This window comes from Polypterus senegalus, chromosome 10, assembly GCF_016835505.1.
Source record: "Polypterus senegalus isolate Bchr_013 chromosome 10, ASM1683550v1, whole genome shotgun sequence".
NCBI lineage: Eukaryota > Metazoa > Chordata > Cladistia > Polypteriformes > Polypteridae > Polypterus > Polypterus senegalus.
This window is the reverse complement of record NC_053163.1, coordinates 169,369,871-169,391,638: the sequence shown is the minus strand read 5'-3', so window position 1 is coordinate 169,391,638 and position 21,768 is coordinate 169,369,871. Positions and strand designations below refer to the sequence as shown.

At 43.3% G+C, this 21,768-nt stretch overlaps 1 protein-coding gene across 1 annotated transcript in view; it reads left to right on the top strand.

Annotated features, from left to right (window-relative positions):
* LOC120538029 (E3 ubiquitin-protein ligase DTX4-like) overlaps window positions 1-21,768 on the top strand; it is a 91,850-nt gene that overhangs the window by 43,839 nt on the left and 26,243 nt on the right. Inside the window, exon 2 of the mRNA XM_039767413.1 lies at window positions 12,494-13,289. Coding sequence (XP_039623347.1) covers window positions 12,494-13,289 — 796 coding nt within the window. The remainder of the gene's footprint in view (window positions 1-12,493; window positions 13,290-21,768) is intronic.

Sequence of the window (21,768 nt, the reverse complement as noted above, 5' to 3'; positions counted from 1 at the left end):
ATTCCGTACATTTTTCTTCACATGCCCAAACCTTTCCAGATTATTTCTGCACACCACTCGATTTACTGACATCGATCTAACTCTTTCCCTAAATTTTACTCATTTTCTGCTCTTTTGGAGTACCCCCTTCCCCAGTCTGGTCACCATCATTTCAATATTAAGATTCTCAACATAATCAAAGTAGGGCCCATCATGAGACCCTTCCTTCACCTCTGTACTTTCACTCTTCCTCTCCTTCCAACTGGACCGTTCTTATTGTTTCTTCATACCTTTTTAAAGACAACGATCATTCTTCCAGACTTGATGGTCTTGTTGCCCAACTCTCCATGCTTCCTGTAGTACCCTCTTACTGGTTCTCAAGATCTTCAAAAAGAGCCGAAGAGTCTCATTAAGTTGTATCTGTGCACAGATGGAGTTTGAGAGTGGACCAGGAGATAAACGAGTAAACAGACAAAAGGGTCAAAAGCGGGAGATCAAAACACACGAAAACGAGAGACGAAGACCAGGGCTAAAAAGGTAATGGCAGAAAGTCCAAGCTAGAGAACATCACAAGTATCTTTTTGAAGGAGAGATTTGGAAAAGGGGTTTGAATCTGCAACCCAGATAGGGAAGTGAAATCTTGGATGATCCTTTTATCCCACTGTGTCGTTTCCTGAAGCTCCATCTTGTTTTCTAAGCGTGATGGTTCTTCCAATCTTTCTGGACATCTGTACGTTTTTCGTTTGCAACGTCATGACTGGGTTTCATATTTAATTTTGTTTTGTCTTTAGTATGTCTCTTTGTTGAATTTTCTTTTACCTATTAAAGGTTTGAACTCTGTGGAATTCAAGTTCAACCTTAATTTCACATGGGATTAATATTTGGCAATGTTAATTTCCATTTGCATCTTTTTTGAGGCCGTTTTGTTTTTCAAGGGAGCCGACATTTTTGTAGCATCTTTGTATAATGTGGCTACGGTGGTTGCCACCATGGGATGATCGGAAGTTATTGATTTGTGATGCCATCCGGTGAGAGCCGCTCACTCCCTGGTATCCGAGTTTGAGTAAAAACAAAAGACTCTTTGTTGCTGTCTGTTTTCATATTTGATTTTCTGGGACAACAGATTTTTGCTTTGTTTTCTGATTACAATTCCTGGCACTGTTGAAAGGTAACACACTTTTGGTTTGTGAATTTTGGTTTACCGTTTTCATCTTCTGGTTGCTATTTTTTATGTGTCTGTTTCACTGCTGACATAACACTCAAATGCATGAAACTGATTGGCATTGCATAAACCTTTTTTGATTCTCGATTCATTTAACTCTACCTCAAAGTCGTTGTAGCCTGATCGCCTGATGAAGGTATCGCTTTAATGCCAACAGCCATTCCTCAGTAATCTTCACATCATTCCTGTCGTTCACTTCATTCCAGTAGCTGCTGACCTTAAGGTGTTCACAAACAGTTCATATGTAAGACATCAGCTGTTACAATTTTGTAAAATGTATACATTTTTTACGGTTGTAATAAATTTTTCCGAATTCACGGAATGTGCTTTTAAGGGTTTTGGAGCGCTAGAGAATTGCAAATATGGTTATTTTCACAATATGTTCTTTCTGTACAAAGTTAATTTTTGCTATTGTTTGGTATTTTCAGTGATGTCGTTTTGTTTTCTCTAACACTTGGTTAGCTGCAGGTCCTGGTTGCCTGAACATCCCAACCAGAAATCATGTCTGGTCACTTAGCGCTATGCGGACGCCAGGGGAATGCATAGTTTGGTTTGAGGAGGAATAACGTTGAACATTACTCAGTCAGGGCATTCCATTTATTTTAAACCTCCACAAAACAATCTCCCATACAAACTGTCTTTGTTTTTGTTGTTTTTTTAACTTATACATCCAGTAATTATAGGCAATTGGAGGGTGGGATCTTAACAATAATAGCCCACCCTTTATGTGAGAAGCTTGGGGGGGGGTCTGGCCTGCCTTATTGCCAGCCTTATTGCCAGCAGGGCTTGGCAATGTGTGTTCTGTTCTGTGCCTCTGGGCTTTACAAGAGCGCACTGTCTGTGTTATGCTTGAACTTTTCCTGAGGCTGGGGTTTGCTTTTATAGCTCAGTTTGGCAACATTAGGACCACAGCCTGGATATTTGGAGCGGGTTTTCAATTCAAATAATTTTAAACCAGTTGACTGGTCATATGGTCTTGATGGATTTCTGTTTGATCAAGAATGTTTGCTTTTTTTTTTTTTTTTGCAATACTTATTCTTAAATGCAAATGAATAAATAACCAAGAACAAGTGACATTCAAGACAACAACAGGCCAAAGCTCACCAGTCCTACTAATTAACTCCTCCAAAATAACATCAAGTTGAGTTTTGAAAGTCCATAAAGTCCTACTGTCTCCCACACTACGTGGTCACTTACTCCATGCGTCTGTGGTTCTCTGTTAACCAACAAATTAGTGGACCTAGTTAGAGGAGCTCAAAGGCAGTTACATATATATTTGCTTTAAACATACAAAAAATATTAGCACTTGAAATTCTTTCCCTAACATTTGTGTGTACATTCATTAATGAGCAGACGCACAAGGAGCCAGAGCCCAGCCCAGCTGTGCAGGGTCTCAATCTATTATGTAGTGCTTTTCATATGTCTGTCTGTCTGTCAATCATATAGTGCCTTTCATGTGTATCTATTTATCTGTTATATAGTGCCTTTCACATCTGTCTGTCTGTCTATCATATAGTGCCTTTCATGTGTATCTTTTTGACTGACTGTGTAATCCTGCCAACTACTCTATCTATCTATCTATCTATCTATCTATTATATAGTGCCTTTCATATCTATCTATGATATAGTGCCTTTCATATCTATCTATCTATCTATCTCTCTCTCTCTCTCTCTCTCTCTCTCTCTCTCTCTCTCTTATATAGTGCCTTTTACATCTATCTATCTGTCTGTCTGTCTGTGTCTGTCTATCCCACCATCCCACATTTTGCCCAAAGCTGCCAGGATGGCTCCATGTAACACGGGTTACGTCCACACTGATGGCGTTTGTAAATGAAGTCTTTGTTCACATTGTTTACAAGAGTATCACCATCCACAGTAAAACGACCGAAAACTAATGCGACTTAGATGTTTGCACTCACATTGGTGGAAAAAATCCCTGAAGGGAGAGTAATAATAATACTACTAATAAATTTTATTTATATAGCGCCTTTCCCATGCTCAAGGCACTTCACAGAATTTAAGAAAGAACGGCAGGGTATACAGTATATAGCATTGTACAAACCAGATAAATAAATAAAGAAGATTATGACAGTGAATTCAGAGGAAAAAAAAAGCCTAACAGACACCATAATTGATGGTCCAGCACACACACATACAGGTTACATGAACATCTTGACATGGAGGTAAACTGAGAGAAGGGTAATAAAGTCAAGTAGAGCTAAACGCCTTCCTGAACAGATGAGTATTGAATTGTTTTTTAAAAGAATTCATGGAGTCAGCTGATCTGAGTAATTTTGGTAGATCATTCCAGAGTCTGGGCTGGGTGCTATACAGCTGAAAGCCCTGCTGTCACCCATGGAGTGTAGATTAGTGTTGGGCACAACAAGATTGCCAGAATCAGAGGACCTTAGTGTGCGGGTGGGCACATAGTGATGGAGAAGGTTGCTGATGTAGTTTGGCGCGAGGTTATTTAAGGCTTTGTAGGTTATTAGTAGGATTTTTTATTGGATTCTGTAAGACACAGGGAGCCAGTGAAGACGGAGCAGGATGGGTGTTATGTGCTCGCTGCTGCTTGTTCGAGTGAGGACTCCTGCAGCCGAGTTTTGAATAAGCTGGAACTGTGATAGAAGATTAGAAGGGGCACCTGCCAGCAGCGAGTTACAATAATCGATGCGGGATGTGATAAAAGCAGGGACAAGTTTCTCAGCATTAGAAAAGGAGAGGAAGGAGCGAACACAGGATATGTTACGGAGGTGAAAGTAAGAAAGTTTCTTAATGTGATTTATGTGGGCGGAATAAGAGAGGGAGGAATCAAAAATGACACCAAGATTCTTTGCAGTAGAGGCAGGTCTGATGAGATCACCGCCAAGATGGACTGGGAAGGAGCTCATTTTATTAAGTTGCACTTTAGTCCCAATTTGCAGGAGGTCAGTTTTGTTGCAGTTTACTTTTAAAGAGTTCTGCTCCATCCAGGTATTCATTTCACTGAGGCAGGTTGTGAACTGAGAGAGCTCTGAGGAAGTTCCACTTTTAACTTTGAAATAGAGCCGAGTATCGTCTGCGTAAAAATGATAACCTGGTCCGAAGCTACAAATAATATGGCCGAGGGGAAGCATATAAATACAGAAGAGCAGAGGGCCGAGGACAGTAACGCTGTTGGCCACAGGGTTTATCACAAAACTGTAGCAACCAGTAAATGATTTGCCTTTTGTGCAGGTATGCAGCGTTAAAACTCTACAGAATGCAATTTAGTTGCTTTGAGGGAGGAGCAACGCAACAAAGGTGCCATGGCAAGCAACTCTTCTGCACCCGCTCTGTTCAAATTAGCACAGTAATCCCTCGTTGATCGCGGGAGATAGGTTCCAAGGCTGGCCGCAATAACTGAATTTCCGCGAAGTAGGGACACCATATTTATTTAATTATTTAACGTGTATTTGGGCGTTTTTAAACCCTCCCTGTACGGTTTACAACCCACCCTTTACTCTATGAATAACAGGGACAACTGTTGAGCAATATGAAATCGGTAGATAAGTTTACAGTTACTGTACAGCGAAGTACACGTACCTATATATGACGTGATGATGGTGATGAACATGCTGTGCAGTAAAAATGATGACGATGAAGGTGATGATGACTTTTACTGTATTTTACGTCTCTTCAGACGGCGGTGCCATTTCCTGGGGCACCTCTTCCACGGTTTTCCGAAGGTGTATCCGTAGCAGTAGTAGGAACTGGCTCTTTTTTGCGGGGCTGCAAAAACATTGTGATCGGCAGTTGCTGCTGCTGCTTACCTTCTCTGTGATCGTCATCATTCTTCGTTGGCGTTTAGGCTCAGCACCAGCCTTGGAAGAAGGAGCACGTTTGGGAGCCATTGCAGGGGGTGAAAATTGAAGCAAAGTTCAACACAAAGAAACCACAAAAAAATCACACACAGTACAGTGTAAAGTAAACCGCTCGGCGAGAAAGCTTGAAGCAAAATGGCCGCGACGGAGAGACAAGGGGAGGTGCTGTGCGAGCTGGGCATCAGTCAAAGCACCAATCACGGGCCCGATTAGAAAGCGGGAAGCTGTGATTTGTCGTCTCCCTCCCATGTACCAATCACAGCCCGTGTTACAACGCACTTAGCCACCGGACTTGTTTTGTTGTTCTTAGACTAGGAAATACTACTACTTGGGATTAATAAAGTATCTATCTATCTATCTATCTATCTATCTATCTATCTATCTATCTACTATATTTAAAAACGCGCGAAAAGTGAACCGCGACGTAGCGAGGGATTACTGTATTTCTTTTTTCTGTGAAAGGTAACCAATCACAGAATGAGATGCTGTAATGCGAAAGATCCAATCCAGGAAGAACCACGTAATAAGCACGGACCAATCAGAGTGCGATCAGAGACTGTGGTTTTTAAAATTCTGCGTTTTCGCCCATCCACATTACAACGGCTCTAAGGAGAGTTTACAAATGTCTTTGTTTTTAGGGGTTGAAAATGGCAGAATAATGCGGACAAAAGGAGAAAATAGAGACAAATGTCTGTGGTTTTTAAACAAAACAGTAGTGAGGATGGGGCCTCAGAAAAAGGATGTGGGCACTACGGTAGTCCAGTACATTACGATTCCAGCCTGGGCTCTTCTTGGGTCTGACGCAACACGCTTTGCACACTTCGATTTGGGGGAACTTCTGCCGTTCTTCTCTGCGGATCCTCTCCAGCTCTGTCAAGTTGGCTGGAGACCATTGGTGGTCTCAGTTCTCTCTTGAGATGTTAGAGTGGGCTCTGGCTGGGCCATTTTTAAGGACATTCCCAGAGTTGTCCCTCAGCTCCACCTGTGTACATCTTTACTTTGTCCTACAGGGAGGAAAGGCTTATTGATTGGTCACCCTGTCATAAAGTTTTGCAGTGATGTTTGCTGTTCTGGAAGTTTCCACATAAGTTCTTGGGAGCCCAGTCAGAGTAATCATTGGGGGCCCATGGTCACTTATCTAATAATGGCTCTTATGTTTGACCGGGTGGTCAGCTCTAGGAAGAGTCATGGTTGTTCCAGACTTATGGAGGCCTTTGTGCTCTTTGAAATCGTGAATTATTTTTTTTTTTTTTGAGTCTCAACACAATCCTGTCTTTAAGCTCAATTCCTCGGACCCCATGGCTTGGCTTTTGCCAACTGGTGGACCATCTTTGGCCAGCTATGTGTGTGTCTTTCCTGATCATTCCAGCCAATTGACTTAAAACGCATGTGAACTCCAAACAAGGTGCAACAACATCTCGGTGATGATCAATAGAATGGGATGAACCTGAGCCGGGGGCTTCAAGAGTCCTAGCAAAGGGTCTGAAGACTTGTGCCCATGGGATATTTCTTTGCTTTTTAAATGTACTTTTAATACATTTGCAGAAATTCCTAAAATCCTGTCATTTTGGGGTATTGAGTGTCGCTTGAGTGGGGAAAAGATGAATTAAACCGATTTTAGCACAAGGCAGCAACAGAACAAAAGGTGACAAAAGTGAAGGGGTCTGAATACTTTCTGAACACCCCGTAATCTTATTAAATCAAAAACACAAATCGGCTTCCCAGATGGACTCCTAATTCCTGTTTCTACGCTCTCATGTCCTGAAACCAAAATGGAAAAGAACAATGAAGAAAACTCCAGCGGTTAGCATTTCTTCCCCCTGTCTCCATGCTGCCAGGCAGTAGCCTTAAGGGATGAGGATGCAATATAATGACCTACCTTTATTCAGGCTTTATATATATATATATTTATACTTTATCAGCATGACAGGTTGAGTCTTAACAATACAAATGTGTTTATTTTTAATAACAGCATTTTTAAAAGCAGGTGGTCTAGAAAAAAAGTGTTCTGCCTACTTGGTTTCCTGGCTATAAAGTCTAAAACATTAATTTTGTGTTTAGTGCACCTCTCGCAAAGTTAAGATGCAAGCGGGAGGCTCCAAATAATAAGAAGTGCCGCACGTCAGAGCCGATTAAATAAAAAAAAAAAACAAATGCTGTGTTGTTTCTTAAACGGATATGCCAAAAAAAACAATTTAAAAAAGTAGATTTCTCACAAATAATGCCTAAAGCCTGACACAATTAAATCCTGATTAATAAACATGGCTGCTGTGTGCTCCACGTCTGGGAAGGAAAAAAAAAAAAAATCAGCCTGCCCTGCCGTCCCGCTAGGAGACGTGACGGCTCCAGATTGCTCTTTTTGTTTGGGTCTATGAATTAAGAGTTAAATTAAAAAGAGTTATTAAAGGGACCTGGTCAGCTGCCATTGTCTTATTTGAATAAAGAGTTAGTGCGACTAAAGACGAACTCCGCGCAGCTTCGCCCCTCCGCCTCGGATTCACATGCAGGACAGGACGCGTCCTCCCTCAATGTGCCATTCATCGACGCTTCTCTTTCTTTGGCTTATTTTCCCAGGCTGGGGGGTTGGGTGTGTTTGAGTGTGCTTGCTTGGAAGGGATAATAAAACCCCTGAAGCCCCCCTTTTGTGTTTTTTTTTTTTTTTCTTTTTTTCTTTCTCTGCAGTGGCGGTGGGCCGTCTCCACTTATTTAGACCTTCCTGCATTCCGCCGGTCCCGATTTCAACTCTCAAAGAAAGGGGACACCTGTAGTGACTCCTGTCTCTCCAAAAACCTGCAACTTTCGGTAAAAAGCCCCCAAGGTGACTAGTCAGGAAATCAGAAAAAAAAAATCAAAGGTCAAAATAAAAAAAAAAAGTAAAGTAATTCGTTAGGATGCTCTCTTGCCCCTAAAGAGCTTGAATGTCCGATTGGACAAAAACGCCTCCCATGATGTGTCCCAGTGTCTTCATCCTCTCGACTCAGGCTTGTTTTTTAAAAAAAAAATAATAATAAAATGCAATGCTAAGCTACAAAGTGCAGGCTCAGACACGACATGACACGGGACTCGTGAGGCAAAACAAACGCATCAGAGCCCCCGGGAACGATCATTCATAAAGATGGAAAGATAAGGGTGCAGCTATTGAGTCACGTCAGCCTGTAAGGATTTAATGTGCGATAGACACACGTGCATAAAAAAAAAAACGGAATATTTGCTCGGTCAGTCTCAGGGCAGGAGCGTGAAGGCTGGAGGGAGGGATACTAAGGTGGGCAATAAAGACACTCCAGCGTCCTAAATACAGCAGTACAGCACACTGGCACAGCTCAGTCCGACTTGGGCTGGATATTTAGATATTCAGGGCCACTCTGACATCTCCACTGAATGGCCACCCTCAGCCTTTCTGTTTGAAGCTGCAGTGTGTTGGTCCTTAGGTGGTTCATTGCCATTCAAAGATGTACAGACTGAGTATTTGAGTATGGTGCCTCTGTTTCTGGTCTTTGATTGTGTGGATCTGCCATTTGGATATGCGTTTTTGCAGAAATTCCTGCTGACTTATTTTTCAGCTTTTTCCATAGTTTCTTCTTTTTGTGTTAGTAATACATATTTCTTTGCTTATAAAAGTTTTCTTTTGAATTTGTCTCTCAGTCCAGAGGTTTTACAGTTTCTCTCCCATGTGGGACATTTTTAGTATTTTTCCCCTTTTATTTGTACATTTAAAATACAGCAAAAGCCAGACTTCATTTTAGGCCAATACAGGCCGAAGCCTGCTTGAGGACTTTATGGGTTGGCTGCCTGGGGTGAGGCTTTATCTGAACAGGGTAGTGAAGGTCCTGGCCTACTTTGTGGGGCTTTTAGGAGGCCTCACACTCTCTCTCTTTTTTTTTTTCTTTTCTCTATTGTTTGCTTGCTCTAATCACAACAGGTACTACCATATCTATCTATCTATCTAATCCTGCCAACTACTCTATCTGTCTATCTATTCCTGCCAACTACTCTATCTATCTATCTATCTATCTATCTATCTATCTATCTATCTATCTATCTATCTATCTATCTATCTATCTATCTATCTATCTATCTATTATATAGTGCCTTTCATATTATCTATCTATCTGTCTAATCCTGCCAACTACGCTATCTGTCTGTCTGTCTAATCCTACCAACTATGCTATCTGTCTGTCTAATCCTGCCAACTACGCTATCTATCTATCTAATCCTGCCAACTATACTATCAATCTGTCTGTCTGTCTTTCTATTATTTAATATCTTTAATCTATATGTCTATCTATTATATAGTGCCTTTCATATCTATCTATCTATCATATAGTGCCTTTTCTATCTAGTATATCTATTGATAGGAGGGGGTCTTCATGGCAGCTCTTCACATCCATACTAATACCAAGGAGGCCATATGTATCCAACACTATCACCTTCATTAGCCAATTATATATCTAGGAGGAATGCGCACAGCTAAACCTAAAAGTATGACATAAATGACCAAACAAGAACACCTGTTGGCCCTCCAGCTCTCCCAGGCCTGTTGTTTCTCTTTATCAGGTTGCAGGCCTCACCGCCTATCCCAGCAGCTTTAAGGCCAAGACAAGACCACAACATCGGATGGGATGTCGGCCTGTCGCGGGGACCATTGTAGCACACACTCCCTCACGCTGGACTGGTTTACAGTTAAATGGCTGGGATGGTCTGCAGCCATGTAACTCTTAGAGCAGAAAACCACAAACGAAAACACAAGTCACCTCTGTCTGTGAGTGTCACATGAAGTCGAAGCAACGCTAAATCGGACAGTCAGAGGAATATAAAAAGAGAAAAAAACCCCATGCATGGAGGAGAACATGCAAACTCCAGTGGTGATCAGCTCAGATGTTTAGTCTGAATCTGCAAAGAGGCAGTGCAAAGAATGAAGTTAAGATAAAGCCAAGCAAGTTACATTATAACTGCAGTAAAAGTAATCCGGTTGAATATTGGAGACTTAGATTGTCTCAGAGTTTCAGTTGGTGGAGTGTGATGTGGTTTGTATCGATGCTGTCTAGTCTTCAAATTACAGCAGCAAAGCTGAATAGCCCGCAGCTAATGGTGTGGCTTATTTTTAAAAAAATTCATGGCTGATACTTTAAAAGGATAAAAAAAGGGATTGAGGGATGAGAAGAAGGGAGGAGAGTTTCATCAATTCAGAGAGCAGGTTTTGTGACTCACTGATATTAAAAATGGCAGCGCCCATCCCTGTGGTGCATTGTAGAAGTTTTCAGAAAGTAACCCTTGACATTCTGCAGTTTATATTTTTTTTTTTGCCTTTTATTTTTGCAACACATTGGCGCCCCCTATAGGATACACTGCAGGCTTTTTCACATTACTGCCAAGTTCTGTACAGGAGCCAAGGTCGGTAAATACGAGTATGCTGACAATTGTAAAAGGAAGTAGTGAAGAATTTTCACAAACAGTGCGCACATTGTATTGCGGATTCCTTTAAGTAACATAAGTTTATGATCACAATGTACTGTTGAACTACACTGCAATTACACAATCAGATATGCGTAGGGCATTATGAGGAGAGTTCAGGCTGAGATTAATGGACTTTTACAACTGCAGTGCCATATACTGTTACATTCTTATGAAATGTGTGCTTCACATAACTCAAGGGGGAAGACCTGACCTGCAATTAAAACGTCAGCAGTGTGTTTAATAAGTGTAAAGAAGGTGTAAAACATCATAGCGAGCCTTTATATTAGTAGCTACTTTACTAAATTGTTGTCAGTTCAGTGGTTTACCAACTCTAGTTAAGTGTGCTGTAAGTTAGCATTGGAGCTGTAAGTCGTCCAAGTAGCCATCTGTTGGCTTTTATATCAAAGCAGCAAATTCAAAGCAGGCTTCAGTCTGGAACAAGGGAACAGTGTATTGCACACTATTTACTTTTTCATTCATTCATTCATTCATTATTAATACCTTTAAAGATCTATCTATCTATCATATAGTGCCTTTCACATCTCTTTGTCTGGTTATCTGTCTGTCTATCTAGTCTATGATGAGTTGAAATCACAGATCTCCATGTTAATGTTTGCACTGCACCATGCAATGCATGTGTCTCTGTTATATGCTGTTTAATATGGGATTGGTAAAAGCAGTGTTAATGCTTGTGATGCGCCATCTGCTGGAATGACAAAAGCAATTCATACTGTGTGTCAGTTATATGTCATTTGGTATTGGATTTGCAAAAGCAGCATTAATGTTGGTGATGTACCATCTGTTGGAATGAAAAATACAACGCATGTGTCTCTGTTTGAAGCCATTTGGTATGGAATCCGTAAATGTAATATTAGTGTTTGTGAAGTGCCATCTGCTGGAATGACAAATGCAATTCATACTGTGTGTCACAGTTATATGTCATTTGGTATTGGATTTGCAAAAGCAGCATTAATGTTGGTGATGCACCATCTGTTGGAATGAAAAATACAATGCATGTGTCTCTGTTATAAGTTGCTTGGTATGAAATTCATAAAAGTAGTATTAGTGTTTGATGTGCCATCTGCTGGAAAGACAAATGCAATGCATCCATCTCTTCTATAAGCCATTTGGTATGGGGTTCATAAAAGCAGCATTAATGTTGGTGATGCACCATCTGTTGGAATGAAAAATACAACGCATGTGTCTGTGTTTTAAGCCATTTGGTATGGAATTCGTAAAAGTAGTATTGGTGTTTGTGATGTGCCATCTGCTGGAAAGACAAATGCAATGCATCCATCTCTGCTATAAGCCATTTGGTATGGCATTTGTAAAAGCAGGGTTAATGTTTGTGATGCACAGTCTGTTGAAATGACAAATGCAATGTATATGTCTCTGTTATAAGCAAGTTAGTATTGGATTGCTAATGTTAAAAATGTTCCATCTGTTGGATTGACAAATGCAGTGCATATGTCTCTATTATAAGACATTTGGGTATGTGATTTGTAAAAGTAGTATTGATGTTTGTGCTACGCCATCTGTTGGAATGACAAATGCAATGCATAAGTCTCTGTTATATGCTATTTGATAGGGAATTTGTAAAAGCGGTGTCAATGTTTGGGATGCGTCATCTGTTAGAATGAACCAATGCAATGTATCTGTCTCTGCTATATGCCATTTGGTGTGGGGTTCTTAAAAGCAGTGTTAATGTTTGTGATGCACCATCTTTTGGAATGACAGAGACATGGCAACTGGATGGACACACAGACACTTATCATTTCACATGTCAGATTTTTCTACAAGTTGTAATTGATGGTCATTAGTGCATTAGGGCAGATTGATTTTGAGGTGTTTTCAGTTTTGTCACATTCACCAACCTTGAGCTTTATTTGCGGATGCTTTTTTCAATTTTTTGTCTTCGCGAAGCTGATGTAAAGAAATGAGCATTGAGATGAAGAACACTACTTTGACGGCTGACTCTCTCTTTCTCTCCTAACAGGTACCCTACGACCGGTGCGGCGCAGCTTCTATGACCCAACATCCGCCCCTGGGAAAGGTGTGGTTTGGGAATGGGAGAATGATTCGGGATCCTGGACACCCTATGATATGGAAATCTGTATCACCATACAGGCGGCGCGGGACCGACAGCAGCCGTGGTTGGACCTGACTCCCATTGGCTTCTGCTATATTATTGACTTCACCTCGATGAGCCAGATCAATCGGCAGACTCAGCGGCGGCGAAGGATTCAACGCCGGCTGGACCTCACTTACCCGCTGGTGACTGGAGCGTTACCAAAGTCACAGTCCTGGCCTGCCGGAGCTGGCGCAGCAAATTCCAGTGTGACGTCAGCATCAAGTACTGGCATAAACAGCCTCTCAACTAGCATTGTGGCGGCCGCATCAGCGCCTCCTCCTGGACAGCCTTGTAACTGTCAGCAGTGCATGCTTGTGATGAGCGTGAAGGCCACAGCGGCAGCAGCGGCTGCAGCAGCTTCAAGCACACTCAGCCCACAGAACCGCAAAGGAAAGCAAGTGGCGCCACCGCCTGCGACTGTCACACGAAGCCCACCCAACACGAAATCAGGCAGCCCGGGTGCCAAGCCTTCTCAGATATCTGTCAACAGTGCCACAAGCAGTAGCGCGCCAGTCCTCTCCTCGGCTGGGGTTGCCAGCCCCAGAGTTACTGTCTCCTCTGCCAGCACAGGCACCATTGCTCGTTCCAGTCTGGCCAATCTGAGCAGGCCCACACTCCAGAGAATTGCTATGGCACAGTCGCGGGCACTTATAGCTTCTGGGTAAGTTGGATCTACTTAGTAAAAACGCTTATAAATGACGGGGGTACGTGCAGAATGTTTGTTTTTGTGAAGATTAAGCGTGCTTAGGCAGTTCGTTTTCATGCCTTTCATGAATTTTCCCAGATTCGAGGCTATAAAATGATTTAAAACAACTGAAGTTTTTTTACCACAAATGCTGCATCCATGCCTGCTGATCAGTCAGTTACTTGGGTTCTTTCATGGAGGATGGATTAATGGCCTTACTTTTCTATAAAGACGAGGATGTCATTGAAAGCACTGAGTGTTAGAAAACCTTTTTCTAATAAGAGTGAAGGTTTGTTTTGCACTTTAGGGTTTAATTTTGCTTACCGATACCTGGTTGATTTTGTGCTTCACATACTTAACATTTATTAGGAAGTAGCATAGTATTAATTTATGACAATAATCCAAGTACAGTTATATGAAAAAGCTTTGGAACCCGTCTTAATTCTTAATAACCCTAACCCTAGATTTTGTTTATCGTTGGCTGAGCTTTCAAAGTAGCAACTTCCTTATCTGACATGCCTTATGGACACAGTAGGATTTCAGCAGTGACATTAAGTTTATTAGATTAACAGAAAATATGCAATATGCATCATAACAAAATTAGACAGGTGCATAAATGTGGGCACCCCAACAGAGATATGACATCAATACTTAGCTGAGCCTCCTTTTGCTCCTTTGAGCCTCCAGACGCTGTCCTCCTGTAGCCTGTGATGAGGGTCTTAGCTCTGGATGGAGGTATTTCTGACCATTCTTCATACAAAATCTCTCCAGTTCAGTTGGATGGGCAGCCTGCTTCAAATCATCCCATAGGTTTTCGATGATATTCACGTCAGGGGACTGTGACGGCCATTCCAGAACATTGTACTTCTCCCTCTGCATGAATGCCTTTATAGATTTCTGTAGAACTGTGTTTTGGGTCATTGTCTTGTTGGAATATCCAACCCCTGCGTAACTTCAACTTTGTGACTGATGCTTGAACATTATCCTGAAGAATTTGTTGATATTGGGTTGAATTCATCCGACCCTCGACTTTAACAAGGGCCCCAGTCCCTGAACTAGCCACACAGCCCCACAGCATGATGGAACCTCCACCAAACTTGACAGTAGGTAGCAGGTGTTTTTCTTCTTCCGCCATGCAAAGTGCTTTTTGTTCTGACCAAGTAACTCCATTTTAGTCTCATCAGTCCGAAGCACTTTGTTTCAAAATGACTCTATCTTGTTTAAATGAGCATTTAATACAACAAGCGACTCTGTTTGTGGCGTGAGTGCAGAAAAGGCTTCTTTCTCATCCCCCTGCCATACAGATGCGCTGAATTGTAGGACGATGTACAGATACACCATCTGCAGTGAGATGTTCTTGCAGGTCTTTGGAGGTGATCTGTGGTTGTCTGTCACCATTCTCACAATCCTGCTCATATGCCGCTCCTGTTTTTTTCTTGGCCTGCCAGACCTGCTGGGTTGGTTTAACAGCAACTGTGCCTGTGGCTTTCCATTTCCTGATCCCATTCCTTACAGTTGAAGCTGACAGTTTAAACCTCTGATGGCTTTTTGTTGCCTTCCCCTAAATCAGGAGACTCAACAATCTTAGTTTTCAGATCTTTGGAGAGTTGCTTTGAGGATCCCATGCTGTCTGTCACTCTTCAGAGGAGAGTCAAAGGGAAGGAAGCACAACTTGCGATTGACCACCTTAAATACCTTTGATCACTCATGATGGACACTCCTGTCTATGAAGTTCAAGGCGTAACGAGCTCATCCAGCCAAGTCATCAAGCATTGAGCAGTGACAGCCATTCAAATCAGCACAATGACAAGGGGACCCACATTTGTGCACAGCCAGTATTTCACATTTGATTTCATTTCATACAACTAAATACTGCGTCACTAAAAATCTTTGTTCAGAAAACACCGCAGTACTCAGATGTTCCTTGGAAATGAAAGACAAGCCACTGTTATCTTTACTGTTGAAAGGAGAGTCCATTATTATCAGGCTGAGAGGGGTTCCCAAACTTTTTCATATGACTGTAACTGTGGTATATATCTGTGGATTTTGTTGATTAATCTGTGGAAAGCACCTTAAGTTGCATGTAAATGTATGATAAGGTGCTATATAAATTCAAATTATTAATATTATTGACTGAGAAGCAGTTGAAACTCATCAAACATGAGGATTATCGCTCAGGTTGGCTAAATGCAGTTCATGAAGTCGGGGGCCGTACTCCCCGATACGTCTTTCCAGCACTTTGCCTGGCGCTTCGCTCCTCTACCACGATTGGTAAGTTAATTGAGATTTCGCACTTCCCACTACTACCCAGCCAGCCCCACTCTACGCTCCACACTATCAGACCGCCAAAGGAGATCCAGAATTATGAAACAGAAGAAGTTTGGGAGCACCGAGTCTCTTCCTAGAACTGGTCGTCTGGCCAAACTGAGTAGCTAGGTTCTCCCATCTCAGCAATGAGGAGAATTCAACCTGGAGAACCCATCAATGAGGCGTTTACGGTAGAGTGGCCGGGTGACAGCCCACTTAGAGTTTGTCTCATCAGACCACATGCCGTTTGACAAAGATTGGACTCCCAGCACTCTGTGTGGTGAAGACCAGGCACTGCTCATCACCGGCCTAACTCTATCCTTATGGTGACGCATGGTGGTGGAAGGCTCAGGGAGACTGGTCAGAATTGAGGGAAAGATGAATGTGTTTCTGTATATCGGTGAGTTTCTGGACCTCCAATGGATAAACCCAAGCAACGCCCTTGGCAGGGAGTATCGCTAGTTGTATGTATATCACCACTCTGCCAGACCACCATGGGGGATCTCTGTCCAGAACTGTGAAACATAACAAGTTTGGAAGCACCAAGACTCGAAACTAGTTAACCAGGCAAGAATGATCAGGAAGTTGACCAAGAACCCAATAATCACGATGGGAGAACCAGTTGAAAGGACAACCATGTGAGCAGCACTCCATTAATGAGTATGTTTCCAGTAGAGTGGCAAGATGAGTAAAAGGCAAATGACAGCTCACTTGGACTTTGCCAAAACGGCTTGTAAATGACTCTGGTCTGACGAGACAAAGATTGGACTCGAAGCTCTATGTATGATGAAGACCAGGCACAGCTCACCACCAGAATAACTCCATCCTTATGGCAGTGCCTGTTGGTGGCTGGGACCGGGTGACTGCTTGGAATTGAGGGAAAGATGAATGCATTATTGTATATCAGTCTGTTTCCGAACCCCCTAAGGGAGGGTGTACCGCCATTGTTTTTGTCTTTCCTGCTTTGACCAAACAGACTTTTGGGTTTCAAATGGATTGATCGCTCATCCTGAAGGACAGACTTAAAGCTGGACTGGGTAATGAAAGTACCAAAAAGCAGAAAACATTTCTTTTGCCTAAATGGCGCCCCTCTGGTGACGGCACCCAACGCGGGCGCTTAAGTCACCTAAAGGATACAGCAGGAAGAGGAGTGAAGAAGAGAGTGCAGGCAGGGTGGAATGGGTGGAGAAGAGTGTCAGGAGTGATTTGTGACAGACGGGTATCAGCAAGAGTTAAAGGGAAGGTCTACAGGACGGTAGTGAGACCAGCTATGTTATATGGGTTGGAGACGGTGGCACAGGAGACAGAGCTGGAGGTGGCAGAGTTAAAGATGTTAAGATTTGCATTGGGTGTGACGAGGATGGATGGGATTAGAAATGAGGACATTGGAGGGTCAGTTCAAGTGGGACGGTATGAAGTCAGAGAGGCGAGATTGCGTTGGTTTGGACATGTGCAGAGGAGAGATGAGGGGTATATTGGGAGAAGGAGGCTAAGGATGGAGCTGCCAGGGAAGAGGAGAAGAGGAAGGCCTAAGAGAAGGTTTATGGATGTGGTGAGAGAGGACATGCAGGTGATGGATGTGACAGAACAAGATGACGAGGACAGCAAGATATGGAAAAAGATGATCCGCTGTGACAACCCCTAGCTCAGGGGTGTCAAACTCCAGGCCTGTAGGGCCGCAGTGGCTGCAGGTTTTCATTCTCACCCTTTTCCTAATCAGTGCCCAGTTTTCACAGCTAATTAACTTCTTTTCCCTCTATTTTAATATCCCTGTTTTTAAGCAGTCAGTCCTCAGTATGTATTCCTTTCTTCATTAAATGACAGCCAAACAGAAACGAGATGTGAAACGAGCCAACAGATGACCAGCTAAACTGGGATTTCAAACTCCAACCAATTTTTCTTAATTCTACTTCTTAATGAGAAGCCGATTCTCGCTGTTAATTAAACTCATTATTTAATTCCATGGCTTGTTGTTGCTCTCATTCTGCCACAGCAGACATTTCCAAAACTGTTCTGTTTTTTTAAGAATACCGTCAAAATGTTTTGGTGACCTGAGAGATCAGCCTTACTGAGACATTCACCTTTATTTTCAGATCATGTGGTGAGCTGCTCATGTGGCGGCTCGTTTTGTGTCTCCTTATTGTTTGGCTGCTAATTAAGGAAAAAGAAACAACTAAGGGGCCTGAGTCTCATCAATTAAAACTAAGGCAAAATTTAATTAGCAGCAAAAACTGGTCACTGATTAGGAAAAGGGTTAGAATGAAAACCTGCAGCCACAGCAGGCCCTCCAGGGCTGGAGTTTGACACCCCTGCCCTAGCTGGAGCAACCAAAAGAAGACGAATTAGTAAAGGGAGTCTAGCAGAACTCTGCATGGACTTGAGGACACCAAGTGGAGACTTTGGGAAGTGCAGACAAAAAAAAAACAAAACAGGAAGCTGTTTCTCACAAATTATCCTGGGAATCCAAAATAAACCAGTGAGTCACGTAGACGAAGCGGGGCGCCTGATCACGTTTAAGAACTGTCGGAATGAGGCATTGGGACTGTTCTGTTTAGCCATTAGCTGAGAAAACGAGTTGCATGCGTCCCCTTGTTTGTGCAGCTTCATATGTTCCGAGTTAGACATGAAAGCAAGAGGGAAATGGAACGCGGCAATATTGTATTAATTATGCGACCCCACATCATATGTCTTGAAAAATAAGTACACTTTATAATAAAACCACGCGGAGGCACATTGTATAGACTGTGGAGCTGCAGTCCAAGGAATGGAAGTGATTTGCTCAGGGTTACACAACAGCACTGAAGAAACAACGATAAAAATCCTTAGACACCTAAACGAAAAACGCTGTCTGCATGCTTTGACTCGGCTGTGTTACGTTGCTTGGCAACAGTTGAGAGCCATGTGACTTCCAGCCTTGTGCGTTCCCTAAGCTAGAATGGAAGCGCCTGTGCAGTGGCATTTACTTTGACTTTGGACTCTGTATTAGTGTTCGATTGGCACTAAGCCATTGGCAGAACAGCAGCTACCTGACCTCAGTACTAAAAGCCAAGATGAGGCTGGCAGCGTTGTTGCACCCACCACGCGGCAAATCACCCAGACTGAGAACCGAGTGCAGCCGTGCAACCAGGGTGACACCCCAACACCACACTTTTTTTTTTTTTACAGCAGCCTGAGTGCCAGTCCTCAAGGTTTCCTTGCAGGTTGGAGGGCCTACATGCAGGGCTGGATGCAGGTTAACGTCATACCCAGGGCATAGCAACTGCCTTGCTCGGGGCCCAAGGGAGTAGAGTCACTTCTGGCGTTTTGTGGGATTCGAACTGGCAACCTTCTGATTGCTGGCATAGATCCTTACCCTCAGAGCCACCACTCCGCCATTGATACCAAAACGGTTCTGAATTAAATAACAGATAACACCTAACAAGTCCTACTCCATCCTCCCTGCTGTGCCTCACAATTGCTTACCTCGCAGGTGCGCCACACTACACACCGCTTCCCTTTTCGATTATAGTGAAGGCCCAAGCACAATTTGTTCTGGGGCCAGAAGGGTCTCACATGAAGTTCCGATTATGTTGAAGTGTGCAATCGTGTCGAACCACTGGGGAGGTGGGGCGTGTGGGAGACCGGGGTCCCGTTAAGTAATAATCACGTTCAAGAGTGCAGTTTCAACTATACAGAAGCCCCAATCATGTTGAAGCAATAAGTGGGAGGGTCCCATGTGAAGTTACAATCATGTCAAAGTGTGCAGTTTCAACTTTAAAGAAGTCCTGATCATGTCAAAGCAAGAAGGTGGGGGTCCCCATGAAGTTCCGGTCACATCAAAGCAGTTTCGACTTCACGGACATCCTAGTTGTGTCAAGGCAATAAGGGAGGGGGGTCCCACGTGAAGCTCCAATCACATTCAAGTGTGCAGTTTCGACTTCCAATCGTGTCGTAGCAGTAGGGCGGTTCCCTTGAAGTTATGCTCATGTTAAAGTGTACAGTTTTGACTTTACGGAAGTCCCGATCAAGTTAAAGCAATAAGAGGAAGGGTCCCATGTGAAGTTCCAATCATGTCAAAGCAAGAAGGAAGAACGATCTCTTCAGTCTGTCGCTGAAGCTGCTCCTCTGTCTGGAGATGATCCTGTTCAGTGGATGCAGTGGATTCTCCATGATTGACAGGAGTCTGCTCAGCGCCCGTCGCTCTGCCACAGATGTCAAACTGTCCAGCTCCGTGTCTACAATAGAGCCTGCCTTCCTCACCAGTTTGTCCAGGCGTGAGGCGTCCCTCTTCTTTATTCTGCCTCCCCAGCTCACCACCGTGTAGAAGAGAGCACTCGCCACAACCGTCTGATAGAACATCTGCAGCATCTTATTGCAGATGTGGAAGGACGCCAGCCTTCTAAGGAAGTATAGTCGGCTCTGTCCTCTCTTGCACAGATCATCAGTATTGGCAGTCCAGTCCAGTTTATCATCCAGCTGCACTCCCAGGTATTTAGAGGTCTGTACCCTCTGCACAGTCACCTCTGATGATCACGGGGTCCATGAGGGGCCTGGGCCTCCTAAAATCCACCACCAGCTCCTTGGTTTTGCTGGTGTTCAGTTGTAGGTGGTTTGAGTCGCACCATTTAACAAAGTCCTTGATTAGGTTCCTATACTCCTCCTCCTGCCCACTCCTGATGCAGCCTACCATAGCAGTGTCGTCAGGAAACTTTTGCACGTGGCAGGACTCCGAGTTGTATTGGAAGTCCGGTGTATGTTGGCTGAACAGGACTGGAGAAAGTACAGTCCCCTGCGGCGCTCCTGTGCTGCTGACCACAATGTTGGACCTGCAGTTCCCGAGACGCACATACTGGGGTCTGTCTGTTAGATAGTCCACACTACTTGCTACCAGGTATGAATCTACTCCCATCTCTGCCGGGTGCACCTATGTAACTTCCTGCTGCTCCCTTGCTGTGGTGGGGGTGGGAGACCAACAGATGTCCCATGGTCCTCCTTTGACCAATTCCACTTTTTCTATCCAGGATGGTACACCAATTCCCAGATCCCTAATTCGTGTTCCATCCAGGCGGTGGTCACAACCATCTCTGGAATGGCATCTTGGTTTCCTGTGTGGTGTGGCCAAGGAAAGCACTGTAAGTTCCATGAAGAAATGTTGGGGCGCCAACCCAGTCATCCCCATTTAGTTCCACACACACACAAAAAGAGTAACAATAAAGGGTCGCAATGCGCACCAATGCAAGAAAATCAAATCTAAACAAGGTAGCTGTCAGCTTGGTTCCGGTCACTGAGAAAGGAGCTCTGTCCTGCGGTACATTCTGTACAACAACAACATTTATTTATATAGCACATTTTTATACGAAAAGTAGCTCAAAGTGCTTTAAATAATGAAGAAAAGAAAATAAAAGACAAAATAAGAAATTAAAATAAGACAAAATTAGTTAACATAGAAAAGAAGTAAGGTCCGATGGTCAGGGTGGACAGAAAAAACAAAAAAAAAAAAAACTCCAGACGGCTGGAGAAAAAAAATAATAGTACAAGACTGAACACCTCCTTCTGGCCGCTGTGGGCTTTATAGGCGGGGCACTGGAAGGGGGTGGAGTCAGTTGCCCTCATTGATTGTCTTCTCCATACTACAGGGAGGGAATAAAGGAAGAGAAGGTTTGCGCTAGCGCCCCCTCTCGACCCGGAGTGGTAGTACCTACCTCTGATGGGCCCGGAGAGTGATCTGTAGATGCGCATACGTGACAACAGGCAGTGGTCTTAACCGGCTCCTGGATGGCACAAGAAAACCCCCATGGTGCACCTCTGCGCTCTGCCGACCTGTGTGCTGATCATAAAGAGTACATGCTAAAGTCAAACACGTATGCTAAGCATGGGCGCCGGGCCAGCTAACCGACTTCGACATTTCTTTATAATTGTACGTTTATGGTTTTGGCTGCACAGTCTGGCAGTCGGATGTTGGTAACAGGAATTTTCCATTTGTTATTATGTCAACTTTTGACTATAATTACTGCCTAAATTTTAACCACATTCATCCCCACAAGATGAGCCCATTTAGTAATATTTTGAAGTGATAATGATAACGCAGATGATGAAGATTATCATTACCACTTTTATGTCTCAAACTATTTCCACTGAGGGAGGCCAGCGGAGTGCTAACCTCACAGAT